Source organism: Moschus berezovskii, chromosome 9 (genome assembly GCF_049115385.1).
Source record: "Moschus berezovskii isolate FMDL1 chromosome 9, NW_MosBer_1.0, whole genome shotgun sequence".
Lineage (NCBI taxonomy): Eukaryota > Metazoa > Chordata > Mammalia > Artiodactyla > Moschidae > Moschus > Moschus berezovskii.
In genome coordinates, this window is record NC_142468.1 from 61,326,613 (window position 1) to 61,345,607 (window position 18,995).

Consider the following 18,995-nt stretch of genomic DNA (forward strand, 5'->3'; position numbering starts at 1 on the left):
TGCTGAAATACCTGTTTTGGCTCAGTTACATGTGAGTATTTTTAGATTTTTAGAAATATCTGTCAGTATAGTTTTTAAAAGTTACTTTGGCATTATGTTGTTTATGTCACCTTTCTTTGAAAATTATTTTCTAACAAGGCAACAACTTCCAGGGTAAAGGATAATCTTATTTTGGAGTAATAGACCTCCTTTCTGCCTCATGAGAAACCTGTATGCAGGTCAAGAAGCAACAGTTAGAACCAGACATAGAACAACGGACTGGTTCAAAATTTGGAAAGGAGTACATCGAGGCTGTGTACTGTTTCCCTGCATATTTAACTTCTATGCAGAGTAGATCATGTGAAATGCCAGGCTGAATGACTCACAGGCTGGAATCAAAATTGCTGGGAGAAATATCAACAACCATAGCTGTACAGATGATACCATTCTAATGGCAGAAAGCGAAAAGGAACTAAAGAAACTCTTGATGAGGGTGAAAGAGGAGAGTGTAAAAGCTGGCTTAAAACTCAACATTCAGAAAACTAAGTATTTAGTTTTCTAGTAACAGACTTTATTTTCTTGGGCTCCAAAATCACTGTGGACATTGACTGCAGCCACGAAATTAAAAGACACTTGCTCCTTGGAGGAAAAGCTATGACAAATCTAGACAGCGTATTAAAAAGCAAAGATACCACTTTGCCAACCAAAGTCCGTATAATCAAAGCTATAGTTTTTCCAGTAGTCATGTGCAGATGTGAGAGCTGGACCGTAAAGAAGGCCAAGTGCCAAAGAATTGATGCTTTTGAATTGTGCTAGAAAAGATTTCTTGAGAGTGCCTTGGACTGCAAGGAGATCAAATCTGTCAGTCCTAAAGGAAATCAACCCTGAGTACTCATTGGAAAGACTGATGCTAAAGCTGGTAAACGCTAATACTTTGGCCACCTGATGCAAAGAGATGACTCATATTGGAAAAGACCCTGATGCTGGGAAAGATTGAGAGCAGGAGTAGAAGGGGACGACAGAGGATGAGGTGACTAGATGGCATCACCGACTCAATAGAGATGAATTTGAGCAAACTCTGGGAGATAGTGAAGGACAGGGAAGCCTGATGTGCTGCAGTCCATGGGGTCACAAAGAGTCAGACAGGACTTAGCAACTGACAGTAACAGTAATAGATCTATGAAGATTTTCAGGGACTCTGGTAATTAGTGCATTTGTTTCCCTATTCTCTGCTGTAAGAATTGGACATAACTAAATATAATAAAAGCATACTTTTCAGAAGCTAAATATGCTAGAAGCTGAGAATATAACAAAAAAAATAGGAAATTCTGCTGAATTGGAGTTTGATTCAGTTATCATTATTTCTCATTATTCATGCCAATTACTGGTAACATTTGTTCATAAGATTAGATGATATAAAAGGTTTGTATTGTTTTTGCCAAGTGATACATTTCTTTAAACTATTCTGAGCTCTGCCATACACTTGATTCTTTAGGAGGTACATGATATTTCTCCTTTTTAAAATTCTTCTCTATAAAGCTCTGAGATTAGCAGAAGGAGAATGACTGCACAATAATTATTAATAACAAGTTAACAACTTCTGCTGGGTAAACAGTTTTAACCCTAGAAACTTGACCTTAAAATCATTGACTTAGCATATTTTATGTTTGCTTTAATCTCTAACATTATTACTTTTTCTTTTTTTTCCAATTTTATCTTAGTTATGCTTACACTTAAAGCTTTCTGTTTAAACTTCACCTTTTTATTTACCTGTGGGAATTATGTGGAAAAATCTTGATAGCGTTTTGAGTTTTTCTTTAAACAAAAACGTTCATTTATTGCAGGAATCAGAACAGGTTATGTTACTATTAACTGTTGGCATGAGGATGATGATGAAGTTAATTTTGTATGAACTTTCTGTTTATGAGCACTTCTGTTAATGATAGTTCTGCTATGATCTGAACAGGAACGAGTTCAAAAGACCTTTCCTCATCCAATTGATAAATGGGCTATTGCTGATGCACAGTCTGCCATAGAGAAACGAAAAAGAAGAAATCCTCTCTTACTGCCTGTGGACAAAATCCATCCTTCATTGAAGGTAAAAGCAAACAAGCAAACATACAAAAACAAGACACACAAAAAACCATTGAGAGAAGTTGTTTTTAACAAATAGTCCTTTATATAGTATTTATTTATATACATAGTATATAACTATATTTATGTATATATACATGGTCTATGTGACTGTGTACGTGCAGTTGAATATGTATATACTTGTATATATACATACATATGTATGTTTCTTAATATATGCAAAAAGCAAAAAGAAATATACTCTGATAAAATCAGTTGCTTTTCAGATAGTATTAATAGTTAATGATAAGAACTAATACATCTTTTTGGCATCTTCTGATGACTGCTACCCTGATTGACTTTTAGCTTTTTGTTGTGTATAATGCAAAAGCTACTGTGAGTTCAGAACTCTTTTTAAATTCTTTTGTATAGATATTTTTATATACATTGGAAAAGTTGGGTGTTGGGTAGGAAATATTATTTAGTCTGTACAAAGTAGCTGGCGTACCTGGATTTGAATATCCCTTGGTAGCAGTTTTAGGACCCCCCACATATATGTGCTCCCCTCAGTAGAAACCGTTGTAATTTGGGAATATTAATTAAAAAATGCAAATATTTTTCAGATGGGTTTTGGATAATATATCAAGAGGTTTTCAGTGAAGTCCAGTCTTAAGATTTCTATCTTAGAATCAACTATCTCTTCTTGTTTGATACTAAAGTTAGATTTGTTAGATTTAAAAAACCAAAACCCTGATACTGAGCTAGCAGCTCAATTTACATCCTGTGGTACCTTTGAGTTTAGACATTTGGTTTCTGGAAAGTTGTTTATAAGCAAGAATGTTAAATAAAAATTTTAAGTGCGTTTTAACTGCTACTTGACAATGCTGCCATTTTTGGGAATTAAATTGTTTATTTTTTCCACAGGAAGTTTTAGGGTACAAAGTGGACTACCATGTGTCCCTATATATTGTGGCTGTGCTAGAGTATATCTCAGCTGATATTTTGAAATTGGCTGGTAATTATGTTTTTAATATCCGACATTATGAAATATCTCAACAAGACATTAAAGTGTCAATGTGTGCAGATAAGGTAAGTGTTAAAAGGTATTTAAATTTAGCTAGAATGCTAGTGATTATATGTCACTTCTATCTCTGTTTTTTAATACATGGTTATATTAGTGATTTTTATAATTCCTAGTGTTGCAAGATAGAAAAATGGTGGCCTTAGAGACTAATAACGATATTTTCAGATTTTTCAGCATGTGGTGGGATGAGAATCTCTTTTTCCATCAAAATTTCTTCACCTGCAGAGAAAAAACATCCAAAGCCTCAAACAAGTTTTAAAAAAGTAGTTTGAGTTTTGTATTTTTAGAAGGAGAATAAATCCAGAATATTCAGATACTTTTTAAGTTTAAGAAGCAATTTTGAAAAACGTACTTCGATTTTGCAGCATAATTCAGTGGGGCACGAGGAAAGAGAAGAAGATTTTACAATGCCAGAGTTATTTCTTCTGATCATTTTTTCTGTTACTTCGTTCTTCCTGGCTGTAAGCTACTGAGGAAAGAAATTGAGTCTTTTATTTTCCTCTCTCCTCCTTTTCTTCCCCTTCTACTTTCCTCATTTTTTTTTCTATCTTTTGAAATCAACATTTTTGAATGCCTGTTATGTGTCAGATACTGCCCTGAGCAGTGTACAACATTGAGCATATCAGCAGTCCCTGTTTCAGAAGGAGTCTGTTTTAGTGGGTAGTAAAATTATTATAAATGAATAATTTCAGCACAAGATAATTAAAACTATTATTATGCAAATGAATCAAAGGTGCAGTGGAGAAAGTGATTAACTCTGGATAGGGAAGACCAGAAACACTTCATTGAGAAGGTGCCTAAGCTAGACCTCTAGATGTGAATTACACCCAGGGTCTGGCCTAGGCCACTGGTTCTTCACCTTGCACATCAGAATTACCAGTATTCTTTAAAAGAATACTGATGTCTGCATCTTACCACTAGAGGTTCTTATTTACTTGGCCTGGGTTTGGCCTCTAGGCTAACAAATGATTCTGATGTACGGTTAACAATTGAGAGCCATTGTACTATGCCATAGTCTCAAAAATGACTTTTCACTTAAATTTTATTGTAGAAGTTCCTTGTTATTTCTATTTTGACTTCTGAAAAAATGAAAAGCAATGATTATATGTTTTTTTAACTTAGTTTCTAGCTCAGACTTTTAGAAAAGTTGCATGTACAAAAAGATACTCCCTTGTACCCTAAACCACTTGAGAGTAGGTTATTGACATAGTTTAGTGTATCATATGAACAAAAACATTTTCCTGTATAATCACACTATGACAGTCAAAATCCAGGAAATGAATGCTGGCGCATTATACTATGTAATCCTCAGACCCTATTCAGGTTTTGCCAGTTGTCCCAATGACGTCTTTTATAGCAGAATGATCCTGTTCAGAATCCTGTGTTGTGTTTAGTTGTCATGTATCTTTTTCTTCTCCTTGTTCACTCTGGAACAGTTCATTCTTCCTTTAACTTTTACGACCTTGACGTTTTTAAGGATTATGCTTATTAATGTTTAAAATGCTCTTCAGTTTTTTCTGACATTTTCTCTTGATAAGTTTCAGGTTACGTATGGAGCTGTGGCAGAAATGCCATAGAAGTTCTTCTCATTGTACTTTCTCACACAACACACAGTTTTGATGTGTCCCATTTTTGGTGACGGTCACTTCAATCCCTTGATTAAGGGTTTGTCTCCTAGATTTCTCTACTTTAAAGGACTCCTTACCCTTTGGTAATTAATAAATATTTTGTGGAGTATCTTAAGGCTATGTAAATATCTTGTTCCTCAGGTTTAGTCGCTAAGTCGTGTCCAATTCTTGCTACCCAGTGGTCTGCCGAGCTCCTCTGCCCGTGGGATTCTCCAGGCAAGAATACTGGAGTGGGTTGCCATTTCCTTCTCCAGAGGATCTTCCCAAGCCAGGAATTGAACTCAGGTCTCCTGCATTGCAGGCAGATTCTTTACCAACTGAGCTACGATTTATTTTAATATGGACTCGTTGATTCTTATTTTATTTAGTGGAACATGACTCTTTACTTTATTAGTTATTTTGATATTCAGATTGTCTCAAGTTGACCAGTGGTGGCTCCTTCAGTTTGCTTCTCTGTCCCTGTCTCTCTTTTAACATAAGATGCTCCAGGTTCAACTTGTTCTTTACCTGGCTACTCAAGCCTGGAATTAGTTGTTTTCTAAAAATTCCTGGTTCCTTTTATGGAGAGTGGTATTTAGAAACCATGATCTTGGTGCTCTATGAGCTCATTAGTACTGGAGTGTTACTCCTCTGATCTCTTTAAGGTCAGAATTAGGGAGTGCATGTGTGTGTATGTGCGTGTATACATACATACATGGGCTTCCCTGGTTGCTCAGTGGTAAAGAATCTGCCTACCAAAGCAGGAGATGTGGGTTTGATCCCTGGATTGGGTAGATCCCGTGGAGAAGGAAATGGCAACCCACTCCAGTATTCTTGCCTGAGAAATCCCGTGGACAGAGGAGCCTGGCGGACTACAGTCCGTGGGGTCACAAAAGGGTCAAACAAGACTTAGTGACTGAGACAACAATAATAACACATACGTATACATCTATATTTATATCTTATGTATCTTTAGATGAGTTCTCTTCAATCCAGGTCCATTAACACAGGCTTCATTTTCGCCTCCCCTTTTTTACATTTGTAATTCTGTTATCTGATAGTGAGAAACCTAGCTCCTGTTTTTCTTAATACATTTATTTGTTTGATCAACCCTTCTGTATGTGACCAGTCTGCCAGCAGGCCTATCTCCCCACACTGGTGTAGACACCCTATTTTGACATAGAAACCCTTCTCCTTCTTTGTATTCTTTCTCCTAACCTTCCTCAAATTCTGACAATCCCATCTTGGTCCACTGCTGCTGGACCAACTTCCCGTGCAAATGCCCTCCTTACCCACTAGGGCTCCAGCACCCTGCATCAAGCTGCCCTATTGTATGGATAGTCTCTATACTCTGATTGATCTCTAACATCTTGTGCCCCCAACCCTCCACTCCCATAAACACCCTCCCTACTCCTCTCAGGAACTAGCACACTGCAGCTTTCCCTACAGCCTCATGCAGGGATTCCTTCATTTGCCCCTTTCCTCTACTCTCCCTGCCCCGAACTGTGGCCTTGGAAGGGATTATTGAGAGACTGTGAGAAGGAGAGATTTTATTCTGTATTGGAGTCAGTTAACTTTTCTATGACTCTTTAAAAAAGCAAAAGTAGTTAAATTCTTAGACAATTACACAGTCTCAGAATTACAAGAGACCAGATCTGTATGCAAACTGACAGGTGGTAGTCATATATTGCTGTTTGAGCACTGGGGAGCTTATTGCTCATAAAACTGTCTATTCATTTTTATAGAATTCTAGTTAGGTGAAATGTCTTCCTCATAGAGAGTTAAAATTAACTTTCCTATTAACTTTTTTCCAGACTAGCTGTTTTTTATTAGTAAGAATATACATGGTAATTCAAATATGTACAATTTTAAACGCATCATGCTTTTTTAAAAAAATTTTTGATGGAATTATCCAAAAGAGAATTTATTAAAATTCAGTGCATTTTTAGGGTACAAACCTGTAGTAGAACTACAAATATCAAGTATGGCATGCATTAAAAAATTGTATACTGAAATATAATTGATTTACAATGTTGTGTTTAATTTCTGTTGTGCAGCAAAGTGACTTAGTTATATACATATATATATACACTTTTTTTCATACTCCTTTCTATTACAGTTTTTCATAGGATATTGAATATAGTTTCTTATGCTATACAGTAGGACCTTATTATTTATCCATCCTATATATAAAAAGTCAGTTTGCATCTGACTTTCTTATTAACTTTGATTCCCTAATTCTAATCTCTCTTCTGGACTACATTAGTTAAGATGAAACTGTTTTTCAGAATAAGTCATTCCGTTATTTAAAGCATTTTTCCATGTACTAAATTTTCACCTTTTGAGACTTTGCAAACCCATCTTTTGGACTTGATTTTCAGATTTTCATTGAATTGCTCATAGACTATGATTTCAAAAATAAAGACAACAGTCTAGATTTATTTTGACCACACAAAGTGCAATGAAATGCCTACTTTCTTTATTCGATATGATGCTGCTTAGTTTTACCATTAACTTTTTGGAGCACACATGTTGTTCTGTTTACTTAATGAATTTACAGATGTCTCAACTCCCTAGGACTTTTCACTGGAGATACTAGTATGTTGTATGTCTTAACTCCCTAGGACTTTTCACGTGAGGTACTAGTATGTTATATCTTTGATTTCTTACAATATGTGCTGTTGGGGTTTTTTTATCCAAGTTTGAATTCAAATTTCTCTCTCTAAAACTTAATACTTTTATTGAGACTATGTCCAGCATATCACAGTATTATAAAAATCTGATTTTGTCATTCATTGTTGTAGGTATCCTACTAGCTTTTTGTAATATATGCCAGTCTAAGAAACTTAGTTTCAGTTTGAATTATTTATTAAATAATTTATTATTTATTAAACTTAGTTTCAGTTTGAATTATTATAATTAAATTATTTAATTATTTATTAAAATTAATAATATTTTTATTTATTTAGGAAAAGTATAATAGGTGATATTCTTCACATGATGTTATTAGAGGCATCCTTCTAGATTAATAAATTATCACTTTTTTTCACTATGGCCTTTTAGTCAGCTGTCATTTAACCTTTGTCTAATTCGGGGGTCAGCAGGCTTTATCTGTAAAGGACCAGATGGGTGGATGAATATTTTAGGTTTTGTGGGCTATATATAGGTTCGCCTTTCTTGGAACCACTCATCTTTGCTTTTGTAGCAGGAAAGCAGCCATAAAACAATTTTAGGCTGTGTTCTAGTAAAACTTTATTTATACAAAAGGCAGTAGGCTCAGTGTGGCCTGTGGGCTATAGTTTGCCCATCCTTTCCTCCCATGATTCCAAATTTGTCACAAGAGACTGCCGTGTGTATAGCAAAGATCCAAATGACTTTATTTGTGGGACTAGTCACGTGAATGGAGTAATGAGACTAGTGTGATATGGTGTGATCTTAAATCTAAACTGATTTCCTGTGAGCACTGTTTCAGGAACTTACAAGCCATCTGTTTAATAAACTGTTCAAATAAGTGCTTTCTAGAGGTCTGTGAGTTTCCCAGACAAGGTCATATAATTTGACAGAGAAGTTGAGAATCAAGGTTTTTTCTGCACTGAAAAAAATCTGCATTTGACTATATGATGTATTCTGGCCTATCAGAGATTGCTGAGAATAGTTAGATGATTATAGGAAGGACTTTTAAAGCTCAACCCTTCATATATTTGTCACTATTAAGAAAAATAATATTCAGATTGGAAAAATAGAAAATATATGCTTAAGAGGAAATTTGATATTTAAGCAAGGCAAGACAGAGTAAGAGCACAGAGCTGTTCTGAAGATTATTTCTGTGGACCAGATGTAATAGGAGTTAAGTTCTTCTGTATTTTTTCTTTTGTTGTAATATTACTCCATCTGCTCCAAGAACCGATTCTCCTTTACTGTTCTTGTGAACATGACTAAGAACTGCTTTTATTGTCGTAACATTTATTCTGATCCTTAACTCAGTTAGTCTTTAGCCGTTCATTACAAGTCTTGTGTCTGCTCAGTCACTCAGTTGTGTCTGACTCTTTGTAGTCCCATTGGACTATAGCCGACCATGCTCCTCTGTCCATTTGATTATCCCAGCAAGAATACTGGAGTGGGTTGCCATTTCCTCCCCCAAGATACCTTCCCTATCCAGGGATCAAACCCCTGTCTCCAATATGGTTCCTCCATTGGCAGGTGGATTCTTCACTCCTGAGCCACCTGGGAAGGCTATTGCAAGTCTTTACAAGTCTTAGCAATTTCAGCTCAGTTCAGTTCAGTCGCTCAGTCATGTCCGACTCTTTGCGACCCCATGAATCACAGCACGCCAGGCCTCCCTGTCCATCACCGATTCCCGGAGTTTACTCAAACTCATGTCCGTCGAGTCAGTCATGCCATCCAGCTATCTCATCGTCTGTCGTCCCCTTCTCCTCCTGCCCCCAATCCCTCCCAGCATCAGGGTCTTTTCCAGTGAGTCAACTCTTCACATCAGGTGGCCAAAGTACTGGAGTTTCAGCTTTAGCATCAGTCTTTCCAATGAACACCCAGGATTGATCTCCTTTAGGATGGACTGGTTGGATCTCCTTGCAGTCCAGGGGACTCTCAAGAGTCTTCTCCAGCACCACAGTTCAAAAGCATCATTTCTTCCGCGCTCAGCTTTCTTCACAGCTTTCTCCAACTCTCACATCCATCCATGACCACTGGAAAAACCATAGTTTTAACTAGACAGACCTTTGTTGGCAAAGTAATGTCTCTGCTTTTTAATATGCTATCTAGGTTGGTCATAACTTTCCTTCCAAGGAGTAAACGTCTTTTAACTTCATGGCTGCAATCACCATCTGCAGTGATTTTGGAGCCCCCCCAAAATAAAGTCTGACACTGTTTCCACTGTCTCCCATGCAGTGATGGGACCAGATGCCATGATCTTAGTTTTCTGAATGTTGAGCTTTAAGCCAAGCTTTTCACTCTCCTCTTTCACTTTCATCAAGAAGCTTTTTGGTTCCTTTTCACTTTCTGCCATAAGGGTGGTGTCATCTGCATATCTGAGGTTATTGATATTTCTCCCAGCAATCTTGATTCCACCTTGTGCTTCTCAGCAATTTGCAAACATACATGTATGCTCTTTAAGCAGGTATCTTTTGTGCATTTACTGTGCATCAAATGCTGTGGATTTTAAGATGAAATTATGGCTCTTATCCGTAGAAATGTCAATATAAGTTAGGTGCTTATATAGAAAAGAGAGAGGATGCTTATGGAGGACTGAAGCCAGGGAGAAGATTTTAATGATGGAGTTCTGGAAGAGTTGGGAAAAGCTTTACAAAGACAATTATATTTGAGCTAAGTGATGAAAATTACTAAGGACTTATCAGGTGAATAAATGTGAGAGTTGGAAGGAAAGAGAAGTAAGAGTACGTGTTCTAGACAGGAGAATGGAAGGACCTGACCAGTTTTAAGAGCTGTTTGTGAGTTGGAGTTAAAAGGATTTGGGGACTGATTTGGTGTGAGTTGAGAAGTGTTAAGTCTAGGGTAAGGACAAGTTTTCTAGCTATGAAGGTGAAGTAGATGATGCTTGATTAGTGATTCTGAAGTGGAGTGTACTTGTATGGGTTTGTCAGACAGAGAGATACCTAGCAAGCCTTTCATAACACTTGTCTAGATTCCAGAAAGATTCTGACGTAAATATTTAGGGAGTCATTATCTAGTGATTGATAATCATCTAAGAAGGTGAGCTTACTCAGAGGAAAATATAGTAGATGTTTCAGACTGATGGCCTGCTAGTGAATAGGGGTTCTCCACCTAGTGAATAGGGGCTTCAGGTTTATTTTTTAAAATTCTGAATTATTTGCAATCTGTTTATATTTACAAATATGAACATTCTACATAAAATCTAGATTTCAGACTCTTCTTGAAAAAAGAAGATCAAAATGCCTGACAAAATAGCTACCATTGAGCACACTTTCCTGTTTAGGTCCATGCACCCTCTAGTTTGCCACACTGCCTGTCACCTCTTACGTATTAATATGATGTATTATCTGCCTGACTCCTGTAGCATTTACATGCAGGATTTTGGGTGTCTTGTGGCCAAAACAGTTCCAAAAATGGGACCCTTCAGTGGGTGGCAGGGAAGGTAAGTAATAGAGAAGGAGGCCTCACTGACAGAATGGTGTATGAGAAGCCAAGGGAAGAGAAAGTTTTAAGAAGTTCTGGTTAGCTGTGTTTATAACTAGAGAAAACAAAAAGATATTCAGACATTATTAGTGAGTTTCAGTAGAGTGGTGAGCTTGAAAACGAAGAAATTAGAGATACCAAGTACAGACTACTTTAAAAATATCTCTAGTGGGAAGAGAAGACAGTTCTGTGTCATACTTTCCATTCTTTTGTGTGTCTGCTTAAAATCAGATTTCATTAGCTAATTCCCTGTGCAGCCCCAGTGGTTTCTTCAAAGGTCTTAAGTGGCTGAGAATGGGAGGTGATGATGTTCAGTTGAAGAAGGGTGAGTTGCATGGAGGGGCCAGTGAAGAGAGGAGGGATTTTAGAGTATCACAGGAGATGAGGCTGGGGAGGTAGGCCAGGGTTAAATTGTAAGTGGCTTTATCTTCATGAAATTAGAACTTTAACTGAAAGCAACGAAATCCAGTATCATGTTTATGTAGGATGTGACACAATTTGATTTTAGGAACATAATTTTGGAACTGAGTTTGGGAAGAAACCTGTGGCAAGGAGGTCATATTGCAAGACTTTCTAAGAGGTGATGTGGCTGCTTAATAGTCTGATATGAAGCTTGGAGGGTAATGGAGAGAACTGACCAGCTTTAAGAAATATTTTTAAGTTAGATTTAAAAGATCAGGAAAGCAGAATTCATGTTTATTTTGCTTATTGCTATATCTTACCAACATCTGGCACAATTTCTGGTGATCAGTAGATATTTTTGAGAATGAATGAATATCTCATATTGTCAGAATTTTCTCATTCTCTTAATTGTTTTACTTCTGGAGCTTCCTTTTTGGAAGTGTGCTTTTTTTTTCCCTCTTAAATTCTAAGAAAGTAGTTTTCAGTTAGTCATGCGTATATAATTAAGTATGTCAAATTTTTCTTTTCTTTTTTAACCATCAGTATTTTTAATTCTAAAAAGTATGGTCACCTTTCTCCTGTTTGTTTTAATATACAGCTAGCTTCTGCGTGTTGGTTGACTCAAGTCTATAGTACCAATCTTTATTCTTTCCTGAAAGGGGAATTTGTCACTATAACAATTTAAGCATCTGTGGGATGCTTGCTTTTAACAAGTGAACTTTCTATAGCAGTTGTTAATGTAGTAAATATGCACCAGAAAAACATCATGCTATTACTATATTTTGTGTCTCGTTTCATTTTTCTCCTTTAAACTGCACTTAAGTGCATCTAAGCATTCTTACAGTAGGATCAGTTCAGTTCAGTCGCTCAGTAGTGTCCAACTCTTTGCGACCCCATGAATCAGCACACCAGGCCTCCCTGTCCATCACCAACTCCCAGAGTTCACTCAAACTCATGTCCATCGAGTCGGTGATGCCCTCCAGCCATCTCATTCTCTGTCATCCCCATCTCCTCCCGCCCCCAATCCCTCCCAGAATCAGTCTTTTCCAGTGAGTCAACTCTTCACATGAGGTGGCCAAAGTATTGGAATTTCAGCTTTAGCATCAGTCCTTCCAATGAACACCCAGGACTGCTCTCCTTTAGAATGGACTGGTTGGATCTCCTTGCAGTCCAAGGGACTCTAGACAGTCTTCTCCAACACCACAGTTCAAAAGCATCAATTCTTCGGCGATCAGCTTTCTTCACAGTCCAACTCTCAGATCCATACATGACCACTGGAAAAACCATAGCCTTGACTAGACAGACCTTTGTTGGCAAAGTAATGTCTCTGCTTTTTAATATGCTATCTAGGTTGGTCATAACTTTCCTTCCAAGGAGTAAGCGTCTTTTAATTTCATGGCTGCAATCAGCTACTATTTTTAATGCCTATTATTTGCTAGTCATATTGGTATGCATTTTATGTCCTTTACCTCATTGAATTCTTTCATCAATTACATACATACTTGTAAGGGATCTGACTTTCGAAGGAATATTTGAAAATATTATATTGTCTATAATCACAGGTAAATGACAAAACTGTGATTTTTGGCTCAGATTGTTCTCCAAATGTGTGCTTTTTGCTATTGTGTATTTTGTGTTTACATGTATGCATATATATTTATATACACACAGACACACATTTGTGTACGTAATGTATGTATATATGTATTTCACTATTAGATTTATTTTCATAAATATTTATTTTTCTATATCCAGTTTTATTTGAACATTATCTCACTCTAGCTTTCATATTTCTCTTTAGTTTTCCTTTAAAAATTTGACCTATGATACACATAGGTCTCATTGTTTAATAATGTTTTAATTCCAAGTGCTTTGAAACAGTCTTAAAATAGTAAATAAGAAATTTATTCATTACTGATTTATATTTCTTAGGTTTTGATGGACATGTTTGATCAGGATGACATAGGCTTGGTTTCTCTTTGTGAAGATGAACCTAGTTCTTCAGGCGAATTAAACTACTATGACCTTGTTAGAACTGAAATTGCAGAAGAAAGACAGTATCTACGGGAACTAAATATGATCATAAAAGTGTTTCGAGAAGCTTTTCTTTCTGACAGAAAGCTGTTTAAACCTTCTGTAAGTACCTTTTTGGGTTTGAAAGTCTGTCTACCCCCAAATGTCAGATAGTAGCTTAAAAATAATAAATAGTAATTTTATAAACTTAATGAGTATATAAAACAAAAATATGGTTTTATATAGTACTGTGGTGTTGTTTGGCTTTATTTAAATTTGTTCAGTTTTTTTATTGAAATTGTTACACATTCCCGAATGAGTTGTAGGTATACAGCATAGTGATTCACAGGTTTTAAAGTTTATATTCCATTTATCGTTAGTATAAATTATTGGCTATATTCCTCATGTTGTACAATACATCCTGGTAGGCTATCTTACACTCGATAGTTTTTACCTACCATTTGCCCACCCCTATACTGCCTCTGTCCCCCACAATGGTAACCACTAGTTTGTCTTCTATATCTGTGAGTCTGCTTCTTTTTGTTATAGTCATTAGCTTATTGTATTTTTTATATTCCACATATAATTGATATTTGTCTTTCTCTGTCTAACTTAATTCACTTACCCCTCCCAAGTCCATCCATGTTGCTGCAGATGGCAGGATTTCATCTTTTTATGGCTGCATAGTATTCCATGGTGTATATTTACCACTTCTTTATCCATTCATCTGTTGAGGGACACTTAAGTTTCTTCCATATCTTGGTAATTGTAAATAATGCTGCTGTGAACACTGGGGATGTTGTGGGAGGTTTTTTTTGAAAGAAAGTTATCAACTTTAATCACTTGATTTCTTACAGAACTTTGCCCATATTTCTATGACAAAATCATATTGAGGGTTTTTTAGTACATGAATTGTTACACTAATATGTTCAGTGACAATGAAAATTAGACACAAAATTAGGGGAATTACACTGGAATAAAATCTATTTCTACTGTGCAATATTTGAGATTTACAGTTCTTCATTTGAAGATGGTGAAAGAAATGTATGGTCTAGAAAAGAAAGATATACATTTTTTCCTGTCTTTTGTTAAGTACTTTAGGGCAGTATAAAGTTTTAATAGTGAGACTTTTTAAGAATAAAAGTTTACGCAGAATGTCTCATAAACAAAGGCAGAGCAGCGGAGTTCTACTCTGCCGGGTGGGAATGGGATGAATTATGATGGGGATCCAGGAGAGTCTTGTCCATGTTTTTCTTACCTCTGTAGTTTTCTGAGGAATCTATCTAGACAGATACTGTGTTTGTTTGTTTGTTTAATTTAGATTTCTTTTTCTTTCCTTCCTTTCTTACATGATCTATTTTCTCTTGGATGTCTGAGTGTCTTTCACTTTAAATTCTTGGCTTTTCTCTTATCTTCTGACCTCCTCTCCCAAATAACTATTGTGTGTGTAAGTGTATGCGTTCAGTCCCTAAATTGTGTCCGATTCTTTTTAACCCCATGGACTGCAGCATGCCGGGCTTCTCTGTCCTTCATGATCTCCCAGAATTTGTTCAAACTCGTGTCCATCCGGTCGGTGATGCCATCCAACCCTCTCATCCTCTCTCGTCCCCTTCTCCTCCTGCCCTCAGTCTTTCCCAGCATCATGGTCTTTTCCCATGAGTCGGTTCTTTGCATCAGGTGGCCAAAGTATTGGAGCTTCAGCATCAGTCCTTCCAATGAATATTCAGGGTTGATTTCTTTTAGGATTGACTGGTTTAATCTCCTTGCTGTCCAAGGAATTCTCAAGTCTTCTCCAGCACCACAGTTCAGAAGCATCAGTTTTTTGGTACTCAGTCTTCTTTATGATCCAACCCTCACATCTGCACATGACTACTGGAAAATTCATAGCTTTGATTATATGGACCTTTGTTGGCAAAAGGATGTCTTTTCTTTTTAATACGCTGTCTAGGTTTGTCATAACTTTCTTGCCAAGGAGCAAGTGTCTTTTAATTTCATGGCTAGCGTCACTGTCCACAGTGATTTTGGAGCCCTAGAAAATAAAGTCTGTCACTGTTTCTGTTTTTTCCCCATCTATTTGCCATGAAGTGATGGGACTGGATGCTGTGATCTTCATTTTTTGAATGTTGAGTTTTAAGCCAGCTTTTTCACTCTCACCTCTCACCTTCATCAAGAGACTCTTTAGTTCCTCTTCACTTTCTGCCATTAAGGTGGTGTCTGCAGATCTGCATATCTGAGGTTATTAGTGAAAATTTAAGGTGTTTTAATTGGCTTTTATCCTTTTTTTAAAAAATGCATGTTTAGTTTAACATTTGATAATAATTTCTACTGGACACACTGTTTAAGTAGTTAACATTTTATGTTTTTCAAAGTACTGTCCTATTTTGTGTGGCCCTTAAAAATTCTCTGAGATAGGTAGGACAGGTATTATCATCTCGACTTTAATAGTGAGGAAATAGACACCAAATAGTTATGACATGATAAGTTACTTACGGAGGTTGAACTTGATTATTTTATACCACAATTGGGTTTTGTCTAAAGTGTATGAATAATTAAAAACTTAACAAATGCTGTTAGCTAATAACAGTTGCTGGTAACTATTATCCTCTTTACCTTTTGTTCATCCCATCAGTTTTCATTCCTCAAGAATTAATTTTTATGGTTCTTTTTTCACTGAATTTGTGCTGATTTGACAGAAAATTTTCGTTAAATACTAAAGGGTCAAGAGAAAGAGGGAATCCCTTTATCTCTATATTATATTTTTTCAACATAGATGAGACTGTAAGCTTTTGAAGTAAAGACCATCTAAGATCAGAGCATAGAACTCAGTAAATATTTGATAAAAGAATGAATGACTGTTAATCTTAATTTACTCCTTTGGGGTTTACCCCCACCCCTGTGTCTTCAGAAAACTCACATTTGTGGAAGGCCTAATATATACCAGGAGCATTTTGTAGAAATCATCTCATTTCATTCTCTTAAAAACCTTACGAGGTAGGTCTTAATATACCAGCTGTGTGACCCTGGACAAATTAGATAATTGCTCTGTGCCTCTTATTTTCTCATTCTTAAAATGAAGATGATGATAGTATCTGATCTGTTATGAACTTACATGTCAGGTACTTATCGTAGTGCCTGGAACATAGTAAGTGACCAAGAAATGTTAGCTGTTGTTGTCCTAATCCAGGGTCATTCACCTAGCAAGTAGTGGGACAAGGATCCAAGCTCAAGTCTCTTAGGTTCCTTAATCCATGTTTTCATTACAAGATGCAGAATGAATAATAGTGGGCTATCACCTGGATAATCAGTCATGTGGTCTTCTTCTTTCCAGAGTATTTAACATGTTTTAACCTAGATAAAATTCACACTGAAGAGCTTGACTGAAATCTTTAATTCCTCCTCAAATTTAAGAGACAAGTCACATATTGTGGAACTACTTTGTGTCTCAGTTAGGAGTCAGATCTTCATTTTGATCCCAGCTTTTGTCATTAACCAACTCTGAGACTTTGATCAAGACTTTTAGCACCTACCCAATTTAAAAATACTCGAATGCCAGAATTCTTTATTTAAAAAGTTGCTTAGAATTATCCACCATATGAGATTTACATCACATTTACTGGAAAATATAGGTTCTATACAGTTTTGGTCAATAATTCTAAATCTAATCCAAGAGGTTTATTTCCCTTCCTTATTCATGATTGACTTTTGCTATGATTTGGAATATATTTTATGTCTTGAAATATACTGGTATGCGATTCGATGAAAATATACCCATAGCACTTATATTACTTATATTTAATAATTCTTTAATGAAATTTTCAACCTGACATGTCTTAATGTTCCTTTTCTTTCTTTTTTTTTTTAGGATATTGAAAGGATTTTCAGCAACATTTTAGATATACATGAATTGACCATGAAACTTTTAGGTTTAATTGAAGACACCGTTGAAATGACTGATGAAAGTAGCCCTCATCCCTTAGCTGGCAGCTGTTTTGAAGATCTGGCAGAGGTAAATTTACAAAACTGTTTTCCCTTCAAAGTCCTAAGTGCTGTATTTCTTTGTGAAAATTAGAAGACGCTGCTGGCTGCTATAAAAAATGCTTACGATTTAACCAGTAGCAAACTAAAATTACATTGTCTTTATGGTGGCACTTTATGGTGTATTTATGCTAATATTTATATCAAAAGCTGATAGACTAATAATGTTTAAGACCTTTCTTTTTTGATGGCAAGTGCACTTAAGGTGGAAAGAAAATAAATTTTATTGATCATTGCTTTTATTGACCATAGAAATTTTATTGACCAAGCTAAAAGTTTAACTTTTGTGGATTTTAGTCTTAATTTCCAAAAATGAAAAAAGAAATTTATATATTTTTCTCAAAGTGAAAATCATATTTTTGTACTTCAAATGATTATAAAAGTAACATAACTCATTGTAAAAATGTTCAGAAAAATGTAGGTAAGTATAAGACAAAAATCACTGTTTTGCAAAACCTAGAGATTGTCTTTATAAGATTTATTTATCCTTGTGAATATTTGTCTGCATGTTTAAACAAACCTATGTGTAGTTACAAAAATAGGATCTTACTATTTTACAACCTGCTTTTTTTCACTCAATATCATGAACATTTTCCATGTTAATAAATATACTTCATAACTTTTAAAGTCTGAAAGTACCGTGTACTGTGGAGGTACTATTTAAACTATCTATTATTATTAAGCGTGTAGGTTGCCTTACTTCTTTTTGCTATTATAAACAACACTGTAACAAACATTTATATAATGCCTTTATAATCCATTAATTATTTTAAGATGCAGTCCTGAAAGTAGAATTATGGTACATTTTTAGAACTTTGAACATTTTTCCAAATTTACTTCCAGATAAGTCCCAGTATATGCAGGCCCTCTTTTTACCACATCTTCAGACCTGTTGTTATCCCATTAAATTTTGCTAGTCGAGTGAGAAAAACAGTATTTCATTATTCCTTAATGATGTTGAACACCTTTTCATATTCATTGGTTAGTTTTATTTCTTTTGGAAAACAGATAAAAGTTCTTTCTTTAGTTATCGTGTAAATTTCACAATTTTATAACCTCTTTAATTTTTATGAAAATATGCATCACTTTTATTACATCCATTTTGTAGACAGTGGAACTGATAGTATAGAAATACTCAGTTACTGATGCCTGACCAAGATATTTAGGCTTGCTCTTATTAGAACCTTTTCTTAATATTGTGATATCTTATAATATTACTTTGTAATCTGGTTGTTTGTACTCTTAAAGATACCATGAGTCAGAAACATGTATTCAAAAATATATTTTCTAATTTTTATTTTTATGGTAAAACATAATTTGCCATTTTAACAATTTTAAGTGTACAATATAAGGGATAAATGAAACTCATAGTAATATACTATCATTATAACTATCCATTTCTGAAACCTTTTAATCACCCTGAATAGAAACTCTGTACTCATTAAGTAATAATTCCGTATTCTCTCCCACACAAGCACTGGTAACCTTTAGTCTGTTTCTGTCTGTGAACTTGCTGATTCTAGATATTTGATAAAGGTAGAATTATTACAATATTCTCCTTTACATATTTCACTTAGTATAATGTTTTCAGGGTTCATCCATGTAATAGCATGTTATCAGAATTCCTTCTC

At 35.5% G+C, this 18,995-nt stretch overlaps 1 protein-coding gene across 1 annotated transcript in view; it reads left to right on the forward strand.

The window, feature by feature from the left end:
* The window catches only part of SOS2 (SOS Ras/Rho guanine nucleotide exchange factor 2), a 103,277-nt gene that overhangs the window by 21,085 nt on the left and 63,197 nt on the right, over positions 1-18,995 (forward strand). The window contains exons 3-6 of the mRNA XM_055436064.2: positions 1,946-2,077; positions 2,977-3,141; positions 13,249-13,452; positions 17,192-17,335. Coding sequence (XP_055292039.1) covers positions 1,946-2,077; positions 2,977-3,141; positions 13,249-13,452; positions 17,192-17,335 — 645 coding nt within the window. The remainder of the gene's footprint in view (positions 1-1,945; positions 2,078-2,976; positions 3,142-13,248; positions 13,453-17,191; positions 17,336-18,995) is intronic.